Here is a 15,496-nt window from a genome sequence, read left to right as displayed (position 1 = left end):
TTCAGTAAATGCAATTAATGATGACTGCACAGAGATTACTCTGAGGATCAAATGAGATGATTCTGTGACTGAATTTTACAAATTGAAATCTCTCTGAAACTATAAGATTAAAAAATGAGGGCAAATTGTAATGCAGGGTCAAGGCTTCCTATGATTCTGTGCTTGAGTAGAATTATCATTTGCCAGGAGCCCATATAAAAACTTTAAAATCATCCTTGCCTTTCTCTTTCCTTCTTTCTTTCCTTTTTCCTTCCTTCCATCCTTCTTTCCTTTCTTCCTTATTTACTTTTGTTTTTCACTTGTTTTCTTATTTTTCAATCCTTCTTTCTAAATATCTTTCAAATATATCCACTTACCTCCCTCTACTGGAGAAGGCAATGGCGCCCCACTCCAGTACTCTTGCCTGGAAAATCCCATGGGCAGAGGAGCCTGGTAGGCTGCAGTCCATGGGGTCGCTAAGAGTTGGACACAACTGAGTGACTTCACTTTCACTTTTCACTTTCATGCATTGGAGAAGGAAATGGCAACCCACTCCAGTGTTCTTGCCTGGAGAATCCCAGGGATGGGGGAGCCCAGTGGGCTGCCGTCTATAGGGTAGCACAGAGTTGGACATGACTGAAGCGACTTAGCAGCAGCACCTCCCTCTCCATGGCTACTTCCTTATTTCACAAGTAGAATTCTGCAGAGTATCTTAACTATCTTAAATGTCTCCAGTTTTGCTCACCATCTTCTTTTCACCAGTTTCCATACTATAACTAGATATAGCTTTCTAAACAATCAAATTTGATCATCTAGCTCCCCTTACTTAGTCTTCAATATGTTCCTTTGTTCTTAAGATTAAAAAAACATTTTTAAAATAATCTATTGGTATACAGGAATGCCAGTGATCATGGCAGGGATAGCAACGCCAGCTATTAAAGCACTGGCAAGTGTGCTTAGCTGGCACGATATTTTCTTCTTTGGGCTCCAGCATTTCTTCCCCCAAAAAGTACATCCTGATGGACTAAAGGAAAAAATTACAATGTAAAGTAACTGCTGCAAAACATCACAGTAACAGTTTACTATACAGTCCATGGAACTCTCCAGGCTAGAATACTTGTGTGGGTAGCCATTCCTTTCTCCAGGGAATCTTTCCAACCCAGAGAACGAACCCAGGTCTCTCACATTGCAGGCAGATTCTTTACCAGCTGAGCCACCCAGGAAGCCCAAGAATATTGGAATGGGTAGCCTATCCCTTCTCCAGTGGATCTTCCCAACCCAGGAATCAACCCAGGGTCTCCTGCATTGCAGGCGGGTTCTTTACCCGCTGAACTCCCAAGGAAGCCCTAGATATAGCTTTCTAGACACTCAATTTGATCATCTAGCTCCCGTTACTTAAAGTCTTCAATAAGTTCCTTTGTTCTTAAGATTAAAAAAAATTCTTAAAACAATCTAAAAGCCCCTGTGGTTAGGCTTCTTCTTGCCTCTCCAGGTCCAGTACCTCCCACTCGTAGCCTCTCTATGCTCAGTCACAGTGAACTGTTTCATTTTCTCAACATGACACATTTCTTCTCACTTCCATGTCCCTGCACATGGGAGTTGTTTGTCAGACACACTCCTCCCCACTTTTCATCATACTAACTCCAGTTTACTGTTAGGTCTTAATTTAAATATTACTTCTTCCAAAAATAGCCTCCTAAATTCTTCAATATTCAGTTAAGTGCAGTCTCTTCCATGCCCTAGGTTGTCATTTATTATCGTATTTATCATATTTTACTTATATATTTTTGCAATTTTCTCTACTCTTTTACCCTTTGCTAATTATAAAGTGAATATTTCAAAAAGATAAAGATTCCTTCTCTCATGGGCCCTCAGAAATATTTACTGTTTTTGGAGGGAGAATTTTATATAATAAAACAGAAGTCTCACCAAAGATAACTTGAATCCAATATCTCATATATTAGACTTTATAGAATTTTATTGGAAAAAAAGAGTTTGTTTATGATAGATGCTGAATTTTTTAAAGTTAGACAGTTATCATGCATCAAGAACTGAGACTGTTAATATCATTGCAGTGGTTAGGCAGTTTAGCAAATGTTCAGCAATAAATTATGTGAAGGATCAGATTCAATATAAGCTACATATTAGCCATTTACAATGAGGAACAAATCCATGACTACAGTGTGGGACAGCATTATCAATTATGGGAACAGCAACATTACACATGGCTCATCCTCCTGGATTTAACAGAATCCTACTTCCTGGGAGGAATATATAAGGAGAATGCAAATATTAGCATTGACTACAAGTGATGTAAGTGATGAGTGTGCCTTTAGAAGAATTTGAAGCTAAAGTCTGTTTTACACAAAATATATTCAAATTAACCTTATAATCTCAGGTTCAGAAAAAACTGAAAAAGCTATCACATCCAGCATCCCACGATCAAATGCCCACACAATCAGGGGAAGCAAGTAAATGCTTGATGCAGGGCAGTGTGGTGGACAGGAAATCACAAGCTCTGACTCAAGGGGACAGCTGCTACCTAGCTGCAGCCAAACAGTGCCAGGAAAGAAACATAGGGATGCCTGCTCACTGTTGCCATATCAACTAACTTCTGTGTGCTTCTTCAGAAATCGAAAGATTTTTAAACATTGGCAATTAACTCAATTTTTTCAGGCTAACTCAAATATTTTTCAGGCTAAAGAGACTTGGCATAAGTGTAAAAGCATGAGTCTTGTAATCTTACTCAAAGCTGCTTAAACAAGCTATACTTGAGTACTTCAGTGTCTTTATTTTTAAAATGGGGATAATAGCAGGACTTGCCTCAAAGGGTTGGAATGATGGCTGGTAATAGTAAGCACTCGATAAATATTATCTTAAGTCATCATTAAGTACTCCTCTGGCCAGAAACTGTGCGAAAGTAAGAGGAAGACAAAGAGGAAAACAGCATTGCTCAGGACCTCGCAGTGTAGAGGGAGCATGAGAAAAAGAACAATCAGCAGAGTATATCCCAACTGAGGGAATCAGAAAGTGCCAAGAATGCTCCCTGGAGGGCTCTCCTGCCCAGAATGGTGGTGCAATAGGATATCAGGGAAGGCTTCTTAGACAGATGATACCGAACTGCATATTTAAAAGATGAGTACTATTTAATAGGCAAATAGTGGGGAGAGGGAAAAGGTATCCTGGCAGAAGGCAGCCTGGGCAAGGTGCAGGGGCATCTTTCAGGAGGGATAAATCAGAGCATATAAGGAAATCAGCAGCAAGAGACACACTCTAAATAAAAAGCCAGAGCTTCAGGGTAAAGAGCCTTCTTTGTCAATAGTGGAAGTCACTGCAGGATTCTGAGCAGGTCTCTGGTACAACTCTGTTGTCTTAGAATGTTCCTTCTTGCTGCAAAACAATGGGTAAATTGGAGAAGTTTGAAAAAGAAGCAAGGACACCAGGTAATCCAGAAGAGAATGTATCAAATCTTAACTAAGATTTCACTAGTGAAGAGAAAGGAGAGGCTGGTTTTGAGAGATTTGTAACAGGACTCGTCGACAGATTGAGGTGAGAGCACGAAGGAGGAGAAGTCCTGGACTGCCTCTAGGCCTCTGACTTAGCCAGCTGGAAGATGATGGACACAGAAAGAGAGCAGATCTCTGACGGAAATGATGAGATGGGAAGGAGGAGGAGCCAAGCTATGAAGCCAAGCAGAGAAGAATCAGGCAAAAAGAAAAAGAAGCCGGTATGACCTGGCAAGCAAGACCTGCCCTGGATACATTTTGAAGAAGGAAACACCTGCTTCCCAGATTTTATCTCTCTCCTGGGTCTGTCTCCTCTCATATATATCATGAAAACTAAAGGAGAAGAAAAGTTATGACCAACCTAGATAGCATATTCAAAAGCAGAGACATTACTTTGCCGACTAAGGTCCATCTAGTCAAGGCTATGATTTTTCCAGTGGTCATTTATGGATGTGAGTTGGACTGTGAAGAAGGCTGAGCACCGAAGAATTGATGCTTTTGAACTGTGGTGTTGCAGAAGACTCTTGAGAGTCCCTTGGACTGCAAGGAGATCCAATCAGTCCATTCTGAAGGAGATCAGCCCTGGGATTTCTTTGGAAGGAATGATGCTAAAGCTGAAACTCCAGTACTTTGACCACCTCATGCGAAGAGTTGACTCATTGGAAAAGACTCTGATGCTGGGAGGGATTTGGGGCAGGAGGAGAAGGGGATGACCGAGGATGAGATGGCTGGATGGCATCACGGACTCGATGGACGTGAGTCTGAGTGAACTCCAGGAGTTGGTGATGGGCAGGGAGGCCTGGCGTGCTGCGATTCATGGGATTGCAAAGAGTCGGACACGACTGAGCGACTGAACTGAACTGAAAGGAGAAGTCTGGGATGAATTAATTCATCAGTCCATATTTTATCCAGTCCCATTCCCTTATAACCAGGTACTCAATTCTGCGGGTCATTTTTGGATTATAGTTTGGAGCCAGAGAAAAGAGCCTCTTATTTTCCTTTTGTTGCCATGTATACTGCCATCTGGTTCACAAGGGGATTCAACTCAGTGTCCTGGGATTCCTTAATGCCAGACTGTTAACTAAGTTTGGGATATGGCAGCAAATTAAGAACAACTGACAATTTATCCAATTTAGCCAAATTTTGGTGAAACTTCATATTGAGGCTTTACGTCAGAGTTGCAAACCTACAGTCCAGTAGCTAAATATGGCTTGCAAACTTTTTGTCTGTCACATGTGGTTTTAAAAAATATGAATAATGTAAATTAGAGACCCAGTTATGTCACAGATCTCATATATTTGTAGCCATTTGCTTTTTCTACCCTTGCTTAATACTAGATGACTATGTCCTGCTCCATATATGCTGCTGCTGCTGCTCCATATATGATTGGGATCCTGAAGGGCATGATACAGAATAACCCCAAAGGGCAGAAGCACGTTGCAGATGTGGCCAGGGCTTTGGCAGTGATAGGAAAATAGGAGTGAACTAAAGTTCTGAAGTCCTGTGTTTGCTGTGCTAATCCTATCAGTTTATCACTCAGAAGAGTAATGCCAGCCAGTCACTACACAGATCACAGGAGAGATCAAATCGGTCCAATGGATGGTGATATTTCTATGAATATAGCTGATATTAACATTCCAATACTTCATTACACTGACAAAGATTGCAATGAGAACAGACAATGGTGCAAATTAATCTATTCTTCTGACAGCCTGTAATGAGAATGGGATGTGGTTTAAAAAATTAAGCCATTCTTAGCACAATCTCAAGATTGCAATCTCATGGTCTCTCTCAGATGCTGTATGCTCTGGTGATACATCACTGAGAAGTGTCAGCTTAACAAAGAATGTGTCTTAGCTCTTGCTGGGATGGTAGACTGCCTTTTCTTTGTTTCACCACATCCCTACCCATTAAAAACAATGAAGTAGAATCAGTTGTGTTTTTTATAACCACATATACACACAAACCAGAAAAAAAAATACTGGCAATTTTATCTTAGTCAAAACTTACAAACAAAATGTTGTACTTTGTTGCTCCTTTTTACTTCTATAAAACATAAGACAGGAAGTGATAGTTTCCTTGAGGAATTCAGAATCTAGTCATCGGAATTAGCTTTACATAAACAATGTAAAGCCAATTAAGTTCATCATGGGTTACTGCATACTCATCCTCTCCACAATGGCTATGTCATGTTATGAAATGGGGCTAATGACAGATGAGGTGGTTTTTAGCCTTGTGATTTGCAGTAACTCAATGCAATGTGTTGGGGTCTAAAGAGAATAGAAAATATATAATATTTTTTTTTTTATATCTGGTTCTCTGGGCTCAGACTAAAAAGAAGCAGTAAGAGCCTTAGATCTGTAGGTAATGATTATAGCAACAACAACAACAACTAACTTTTGTTGAGAGTCAACAATGTGACAGGTGCTCTACGTAGACTTTCTTTTATTTGATTCTAACTGTAACCCACAAATCAGGTTCTATCAGGATAAGATGCATGCTCAATATCATCTGCTACCAACAGGTATGGTCAAGACTTAAATTCATGGCTTCTTGCCCCCCAAACCCATGCTTGTCACCATTACAGTGTGCCCTCCCTGCTTCACCTTACAGTTAGAGAAATTAATACTCACAGAGGCAAACTGGCTTATTTGGGATCTCCCAGAGAATTAAAAGCAAAGCCAGACTGAAAATTAGCCGTCCAGATATTCTGCTGCTGCTGCTGCTAAGTCCCTTCAGTCGTGTCTGACTGTGCAACCCTATGGATTGTGGCCTGCCAGGCTGTGCTGTCCATGGGACTCTCCAGACAAGAATACTGGAGTGGGTTGCCATTTCCTTCTCCAACAATATGTCATGAGATATCAATAATTTAAGTATGTTTTAATTTCACATCAAACAAAACCTAGTATTCATTCTACATTTCTTGATAGCTAAGCATTATGCTCTGTCCTAAAAACATAATAATGAGCAACATATTAATTGGCATTAATCCATCATCTTCATTCACTTCTAGAATAGATGTGTAGTGAGTCCTATATACCATGATCTATATTTTTTCCAATGAAATCATATTTTGAACTAACACATTTGTTGATTTATCATTACCTGTCTATTGAATGCTGCTAAATGCTAATCATTGTGCACAGGAGACAATGGTGAAAAGACACAGTCCTGACCTCAAGAAGCTTGTGATCTATTTGTAAAGACAAGCAAGTAACTAGGCAATTAAGTTAAGTAATTGCTATTATAGTATAGAGTGCTATGGGAGTCCATAGGAAGGGACCCAGAGAGAGTTTATCTAAGCTAAGACCTAAAGGACAGTAGATGTAATGCAGGGAAAGAGGATAGGGAAAAAGGAATCATAGGCAAAAAGAGTCACATTTCGGAACTTATGGTTGAACTATTAAATCAGTGAAAATTACAGTAATTCATTATTATTCATTTAGTAATTCTTTGAAAAGCATAGCACTTCATTTTCTTCTGCCTGTCGTCACTCACACAGAATGTGCAATACATGTTGAATAAATGAATGAAGGTTAACGCATGTTGTATTGAATGCTTCTTCTGTAACTAACCTCTTTTGAGAGACAACATTCATAGTCTCCTTTCGTATCTTTTCTTTTCTTGGTAACAAAGAACTTGAATCCACAAATCAAACTGTGGTTATGCAAACACCTGAGGTTGACTCACAAATTTCTGTTTAATTTGTCTCACTCAGGATAATGGGAAGTGTGCTCTAGAATTGTGCTGTACAGTATGGAAATCACGAGACATACATGGCTATTTAAATTTAAAATAATAGAAACCAAGTAAAATTAAAAAGATTCTTAGTCACACTAGCCACATTTTAAGTTCTTAATAGACATATGTTACTATATTGAGCAGGACAGAAGGACATTTTCATCATTGCAGAAAGTTCTATTGGACAGTCCTACTCTAGAATCTAGATTATAAATTTGCCAATCTATTGATAACTATATCAGAGCAGTACTGAAGAAATAAAAGGCACTCAATAAAAAGTTATTGATTTTCAAGTGTATCTTTATTCTCTTTTAATAGCAAAGTTTCAGTTGTGAAAGTGGAAACCAATGTTTATGTAAGTCATTTCACATATTTTATGTAGCAATCAAGGTAAAAAATTTGATTAATGGGCTGACAGTTCTCTTTCCTGAATCTGGAATACCAGAAAGTTCTCGGCTCCTAGTGTAGCATGGCCACTTTGGCAAGACTGACAAAGCAAAGCAATCTCAAAGGTGACAAATTTCAATTCCATGACCCTCAAGTTGCATTGCCCATTTTCTGGCAGAGGTGCTAATGAGTAGTGTCACTGCCAACAATGCATAAAGCAAAAGGGAGAAAGAGATGCCAAGGCCTTGCAGAATCTACTTTGAATAATGAAGAATTAAATATCATTCATCTTAAACTGATTTTTCAGACACAGTGCCAAGAAGCAAACAAGTAACTTTATATACTTGGTATCAGAGTCTAAAAGAGTTTCAGAGGAGACGTTTGGCACCTGCATCTGAGTTTAACTCGCTTTATGAATAGTCCCTCCCCACCCATTAGGAGATGTATAATTAGTTTAAATGTGTTCACTACACTAGTTTGTGTGCTTATGGCTGCACCAGCTCAACAATATGCAAATGATCATAAGGTGAAAAAGCAGGGTTAGAAGACCAATGATCATTAAGCATCAGTTTATTTGCTTATTTATTTAGATCATTCTAAAACGAATGAGAAATAGTCAAGAGTAGCCTCTGGAGGAATCTAAAAAGCCTAGTTTTCTGTGACACAAAAGACATATTTTATGTCATGTTTTTAAATTTGCTAAATATGTTATAAGGAGTCTTTTGTTTCTTTGTTTTCTTAATATCAGCAACTGTAAGTTTACTTGATAGTGGCCAGAAATGGATTGAAAATGTAATAAATATATTACAAAGGGCATTGAAGACAAAAGCAGGAATGAAATTGCTGACTCTTCCCTAAGCCTGGAACCACTGTACAGTTAGATGGCTATTGGAAGGAAATATTGAAGTTCCAGGTGGGCAAAGGGAATGAACTTAAGACTTCAAACACAAATAACTAATCAATAAATACTAAGCCTAACTACTTATGAAAGAACAAAATTTAAACAGCAACAAATGAGCAGATATATTTGTGTGTGTGTGCATGCCCAGTCACTCAGTCATATCTGACTCTTTGCGACCCCATGCACTGTAGCCTGCCAGTCTCCTCTGTCCTTGGAATTTTTCAGGCAAGAATACTGGAGTGGGTTGCCATTCCTCACTCTAGGAGATCTTCTCAACTCAGGGATCGAACCTATGTCTCTTGCATCTCCTGCATTGGCAGGTGGATTCTTTACCACTGTGCCACCTGGGATATATTTACCTCTCATATTAGCAAAATCTTTTATAAAATGAGAAAGCTTAACTCTGATGCAGGTATAATGACAATGCTCTCACGCAATTCTTATTGAGAGCATAAACTATTACAACTGTTTGGGAAAAGTGTTCATTAGTTTGTATCAAAAGTCTCTAAAGTGGTTACAGCCTTTGACATATAAATTCACTCCTCAAACTACCTCAAAAATGATCTATGGAATTGGGAAAGTTATACTGTAAAACATATTCTTTGAAGTGTTTACACCCAAATTTGAACAACCTAAAACTGAGAAATAATTAGATAAATCACATTAAATGCAGTCATTAATGGAGAAGGCGATGGCACCCCACTCCAGGACTCTTGCCTGGAAAATCCCATGGACAGAGGAGCCTGGTGAGCTGTAGTCCATGGGGTCGCTGGGAGTCAGACACAACTGAGCGACTTCACTTTCACTTTTCACTTTTCACTTTCATGCATTGGAGAAGGAAATGGCAACCCCCTCCAGTGTTCTTGCCTGGAGAATCCCAGGGACAGGGGAGCCTGGTGGGCTGCCATCTACGGGGTCACACAGGGTCGGACATGACTGAAGTGACTTAGCAGCAGTCATTAAAAATATGTTAACATAGAATTTTAATAGCATGAGAAAATGCTTATATTTAATTTAGGAGAAAAAAATATTCCATAATTTTATATTGGACATGAGCTCAATGATATGAAGAATATATAAGAAATGCTCAAGATACTTTAACAATTGTTTCCTCTGAATAATAAGATTGTAATCTAATTATTTTAATTTTCTAAACTTGTATGAAAAACAAGTATTAATTTTACATTTTGGGAAATTATGTAGTAATTCTGAATGATCCATAAAGCAAAATGTTAAGTGACATTGCATATGATTGCATTACAGCTGCTGGATATAGATCCATACGTGGAATTTAATTTGAGTAAACTTCGGTAAAAGACAGGTAGTGGTTGTGGGTCATATCTCAAAAGTCATTAAGATAGAGACAGATGCTTGTGACATCATAAGCACACAGGAAGCAGTATCCTGGAACTTTGGCCTCCCATGGGTGCAGAGCAGTTTTTCAGAGGAATAAAAGAGCTTCATGTGTTGTTTACGAAGTACTTTCAATGTGAAGTGGCTGAAGAGAGCATGAAGGAAAAAAGAGGCCGTGCTAACTACTGGTTATAGTAAAAATTTTTATAAATTAAAAACTACCCACATACACCCCCCTCCCCCACCACATACATGCAATACTGCTGCTGCTGCTGCTAAGTCGCTTCAGTCGTGTCCGACTCTGTGCAACCCCATAGATGGCAGCCCACCAGGCTCCCCCGTCCCTGGGATTCTCCAGGCAAGAACACTGGAGTGGGTTGCCATTTCCTTTTCCAATGCATGAAAGCGAAAAGTGAAAGAGAATTCGCTCAGTCGTGCCTGACTCCTAGTGACCCCATGGACTGCAGCCTACCAGGCTGCTCCGTCCATGGGATTTTCCAGGGAAGAGTCCTGGAGTGGGGTGCCATCGCCTTCTCCATACATGCAATACACATACATGCAATATACATACACATATATACACGCACACAAACACATGTAACAGTAACACCTACCTTTCATGCATAGTTGTAAAGGATTGAAATAATTTATGTACGTTATCTACTATGATACTTTATATAAAAAATGTTCAATAAAAGTAACTATAAGTTTCATTTCCAAGGGAGTACAGAAATCACTGATTGCACAACAGAAAAAATAATCAGCAATCAGGAATCTACAAAGAAGTCCCAAGAATCACAAAACAGTGATGGGGACTTTGTGATGAGCAATATTCAGAAATCTAAGCAAGCAGGCAACACTAGGGAGTTCAATCAACGAGCAGTATTAGCTAAAATGATGGACTGAAGTATCTGAGTTTAGCAAATAATAGCTACTTTATAAATATTAAAAATTAAAATGCCAACGTTCTTGTAACCAGTAACCAGATTTAAGCTTTAAAAAATAACCTATTTTGCCCAAATGATACAAGTGCTCTCAGGGGTACAAAGATCGGTGGTACCTCGTCTTACTATGTGTAATATAAGTGCTTTAGCCTGGGATTTATGGCATCGTATAGCCTGGTCCAATCTGCCTTTCAGTCTTTACTTCCTGAAACATCATGTACATACCCAGTACTACTTGCTGCTTGTATGCTCCTTTGTTTCTTTGTTCCTGTATAAACCCCTTCTGCTCACCATTTGTTGAATGAATAACTGAAAGAATGAACAACTACCAACTTACAGTAGCAATTTATCCACTATGTTGCTTAAGCACTTAAAAAAACATCACAGAGCCCTCTTTGAATCTCTGCTGATGTTGCACAGATTGATTTTTAATGATTTCTTTGTTGTCTGTTACTATGTTTCTTGCAATAAGTATGTGAATTTCAAAACTGACATGACCATTTGGTTTGCAGCGGCTGCAGCAGCAGACATGGCTTACCACCACATCCGACCTCCCATCGGCTATTCCATCCCAAAGCCCATAGCATCTCTGCTTATGCGAGGATGGAATGCGTGTCCTGAAGTGAGTAATTTTTATTTCCTCTTAGCAAATGTGTTATGGTCAAAATCTGTCACCAATAGTGTAGCTCCAAAGTCTACGTTCCGTGTGTATTTTAAGGCTGTCAAGGCAGAAAGACTGATTTGCCTTCTGCTCTTTAGCCGCTAATTGCCTCGAGAAGTCTGAGCATCTCATATTTCTTTGCCGCCGCTCTCTGGTTCTGAAACGTTTCTCACAACTGATTAGTAAAAGAGAGACCAGGGTATGACAGATGACTCAGTCTCATCTCAGCTGCAATTTTATTAACTACGCTTGAGCCACACTTAGTCATTTTTTTAAGAAGGAAGTTTGGTTCAGGATGGATTTGTGTGGGCCTTTCACCATGAGGCAGGCCTGCAAGCAGACTCCATGACCAGTGGTTGTTTTGTTTTTGGGTTTTTTTAATTTTATTTTTTTAAATTTTCTGGCTGTGCTGGGCCTTTCCTGATACACTGGCTTTTCTCTAGTCGCAGTATGCAGGTTTCTCGTTTTTTTGGTGGGTAGGATAGGTGCCCAAGTAACAGTTTGGGAAATGAGAAAGAGAAACCAGAATAGAACCAAAGGAAAATACTATTAAAGATTAAAAATAAAAATACTGAGGCCAAAAATTGAGTGCTTAGTAGAAGACTCTTAACTGCTAAGCAGGGGGCAGTACAAACTCTGGGGTCCGGGGATGTGGTTCTTCTAGAGGAGGATGGAAAAAGAGTATAGTAGGAAAGGCCAAGTCTCGGACTGGCTGGCAAAGTCTGGGCTTCTCAGTCACTCAGTCAGGTGGGTCCTGGCTTGGCTGTGGTATCCATCTCAGTGGTCTAAATTTGAGCTGGCTCTGTATGTGACATGCCTAAGTCATCATTGCATTGCCCAGTAAGGTCTTCAGCTGGTCAGTAAGCTAAGTGGTGAGAAGAAAGGGAACAATGGGCTAGTTTTCACTCTTTCCTTAAATAATTATTTATTGAATCTCTACTGAATACAGCCTCAGGAATGGGTGAGGAGATTCAACGGAGATGTGCCCATCATAACATTTAAAGGCCTAAGCAGTCATATGGAGATTAATATCATATACACATTTATGGTTTTATAGTTACAAGCAAAAATGAAGGAAATCAGGAATAAATGAGACGAGAATGGATGATAAAGGAGTTCCAGCAAGTAGGGAACAAAGAGCAAAGGCAAATTCTTTGTGAGAAAAGACACATGAGAGACTTATTAGTCGCTGGAACACTGTATTAATAGCTACTGAGGAACTGTCCCAGATGCTCATTTGAAACAAATTCATCTTTAGATCTAAGACACTAATATCACACTGCCTGGTCAGTGTTTGGTAGGTTATCAGCTTTACTTCTCACTCTTTCTTTTATGTCTGACTTTGCTTCATTCCTTAAATTTGAAGCACATTATTGTCTCCTGTGCATGTCTTCTTAGCCAAGGCCATAAAGACAGAAGAGTGCATGGTACTTCCTGGTGGTCCAGTGGTTGAGAACCTGCCTTGCAGTTCAGGGATCATAGGTTTGATCCCTGGTCAGGGAACTAGGGTCCCACATGCTGTGAAGGAACTGAAGACCTCGTGCGACAACTACTAAAGGCCGTGTACTCTGGAACCTGCATGCCACAACTAGAAAGTCCATGCACTGCAAAGAAAAATCCTGCCTGACACAACAAAGTTCTCACATGCCACAGCTGACACTAAAACAGCCAAATAAATAAATATTTAACAAAAGAAGAGGACAATGAAAACATTAGCCTATCAGAGATAGAGGATGCTTGTTGGAAAACAGTGAGAAGGGGGAAAATGTTCTGATTATGAGATGGGATCAGATTTTGGAAAGCTTTGGAAACCAGAATAGAGAATTTGGACATGAAATTTTAGACAATTATATTTTTTTCCTAAAGTAGTGAAAGATATGACAAAAGTTAATTCTCTGGAAAGTTCACTGGAGTTTAGTATGAAAGATTTGTTCACTTAGAGAATTGTACGTAGTTCCTATGGTGAGGCAGTCACTGAATTATCTCATAGTGTGCACTGGAATAGCTAAGCAGTGTTTCTTAGTATAGGCTATATATTACATTCTCCAGATTACCCTGAAATGTTTGTCAAAATGAAGATTCTGGGACCCTATTCTAAATCTACTGAATCAAAATCTCTGGGATGGAGCCTGCGACTTTGCATTTTAACATGTACCGCAGGTGATTTGCTCCTAATAAAGGCAGAGGACTAGTGGGCTGAAACAGAAGCCAAAGGCATTGAAGTCAGAGCCTCTGACTGGGCTGCCATTGCAGTAGTAATCCAGTTGATTACAACACAAAGGCAACAATGGCTACCATGGGGATTCAGGAGCAGCGCTAAATCCGAGAACTTCTTCAAAGGAAAGAGAAGGAGGTAAAAGACAGGATTTAGGAAATGGATGAGAAGAAAGAGTCCAGGAAAACCATCATCCCTGCCCTCTGAGTGAAAGCTAGTGACCAGAGTACTTTAGGCCCTTATGTATCAGGGGCATTATTGGCAGTGACAAGAGAACAAAGTTAAGGGGTCTGCAGTAAGATGAAGGTGTTTTTAAAAGTGGGAAAAGAAAAAAGAAAGATAGCTACAGAGAAAAATTGTAACCAGCTCTACAAAACTGAGAGAGCTGGCAATTAGAATTGTTTAGTCACTAAGCTGTGTCCAACCCTTTTGCTATCCCATGGACTGTTGCCCACCAGGCGCCTCTGTCCATGGGATTTCCCAAGCAAGAATACCGGAGTGGGTTGTCATTTCCTTCTCCAGGGGATATTCCTGACCCAGGGGTTGAACCCATGTCTCCTGCATTAGCAGGCAAATTCTTTACCACTCAGCCAGAGAAGCTCAGGAATTAGAATACAGTAAACTTACTGTGCAAGGGGTTTGCGTAGGTGCAAACTTCTCACCTTCAAGGTACTTAACAAAATGAAGTGGGATCAGGCGAGGCAGACAGATGGCGTAGGAGTTGAGCTCAAGCAGAGAGGGGGAGAGGAGTAGGAATGAAAGGCAAGAAAATTCTGAAACCCAGGTAAAATGGGAAAGAAAGAGAGAGAATAAGTTTAGGGACTTTTCAAAATAAGAAGTTTGTCATTATCCAGCAATTCTGAATAGGAAAGAAAACGGGAGACAGGTGGCCTTCTAAGCAATATTTACATTGTTCTAAAAGATTTTTAAGCTTTATAATATTGCCACATGTAGATTACAAGGATACAGAGACATATATGGAGATAGGGAAAAGAAAGTTGTCTTTGCAACCTTTTTTTTCCCACTAGGAAATGTGAAATACTATATTATTCTATACCATGAATATATGGTTTCAACATTTTACTAGGATATCACTAATAAAATTGAGTATATCTCTAGCTTTCAAATAAGTTTGGCCTTGAATAAGAAATGCTTATTCTACCATTGCTTGAAATCTAATATTTATGAAGACATTTAATCCCTGTGCACAAGGAGGAATACACACACCAAACAGTAGTGGCATGCTAAATTCAAGAGCTCAGGCCTTGAAAGCTTACATGCTAATGGGTTATTTAGTTTTCAAAATTTTAAGTTAATAACAACTGGCAATAAAGCCTGTTAAGATGCCTTTTGTTCTGAAGCTATTGTGTTGATTTTGAAGCCCCATTTGTTCTAAAATGATTGAAGTCGAGATCTCCACCTAGTGGATTTATAGGATTTAACAGATTTTACATAAATGGCCTACTACCTCTGGAAACCTGTAATGTTTTTCCCTTTGAGAAATAACAGGTTTTAAAGACTTCTACTTAGGACCTAGCATAATTGTTAACAGAACATTTGCAAATGGTTGAAACATGCCAATATGCATATCAGCTAGACTACAGTTAACAAAGCTCAATTTTTATTTTCATACCATAATTAGGAAAACAGATCAGGCACAAATATGAATATATAATCATCTGTGTAGAAAGCAATATTGTAATACCACTAATTGAGATGTGTATAGTAATTTCCATAAAATAATCATCAAGTGTAAATCTGCTCAAGCACTTTTTCCTTTTTAATCTTTCATTTGCTTAAGGCTTTTTT

The 15,496-nt window shown here is 39.2% G+C and overlaps 1 protein-coding gene across 1 annotated transcript in view; it reads left to right on the top strand.

Annotated features, from left to right (window-relative positions):
- TNNI3K (TNNI3 interacting kinase) overlaps positions 1 to 15,496 on the top strand; it is a 344,134-nt gene that overhangs the window by 233,481 nt on the left and 95,157 nt on the right. Inside the window, exon 21 of the mRNA XM_068966744.1 lies at positions 11,324 to 11,433. Coding sequence (XP_068822845.1) covers positions 11,324 to 11,433 — 110 coding nt within the window. The remainder of the gene's footprint in view (positions 1 to 11,323; positions 11,434 to 15,496) is intronic.

This window comes from Capricornis sumatraensis, chromosome 2 (assembly GCF_032405125.1).
Source record: "Capricornis sumatraensis isolate serow.1 chromosome 2, serow.2, whole genome shotgun sequence".
NCBI lineage: Eukaryota > Metazoa > Chordata > Mammalia > Artiodactyla > Bovidae > Capricornis > Capricornis sumatraensis.
Note: the sequence above shows the minus strand (reverse complement) of the source record. Positions and strands in the feature narration are given on the sequence as shown.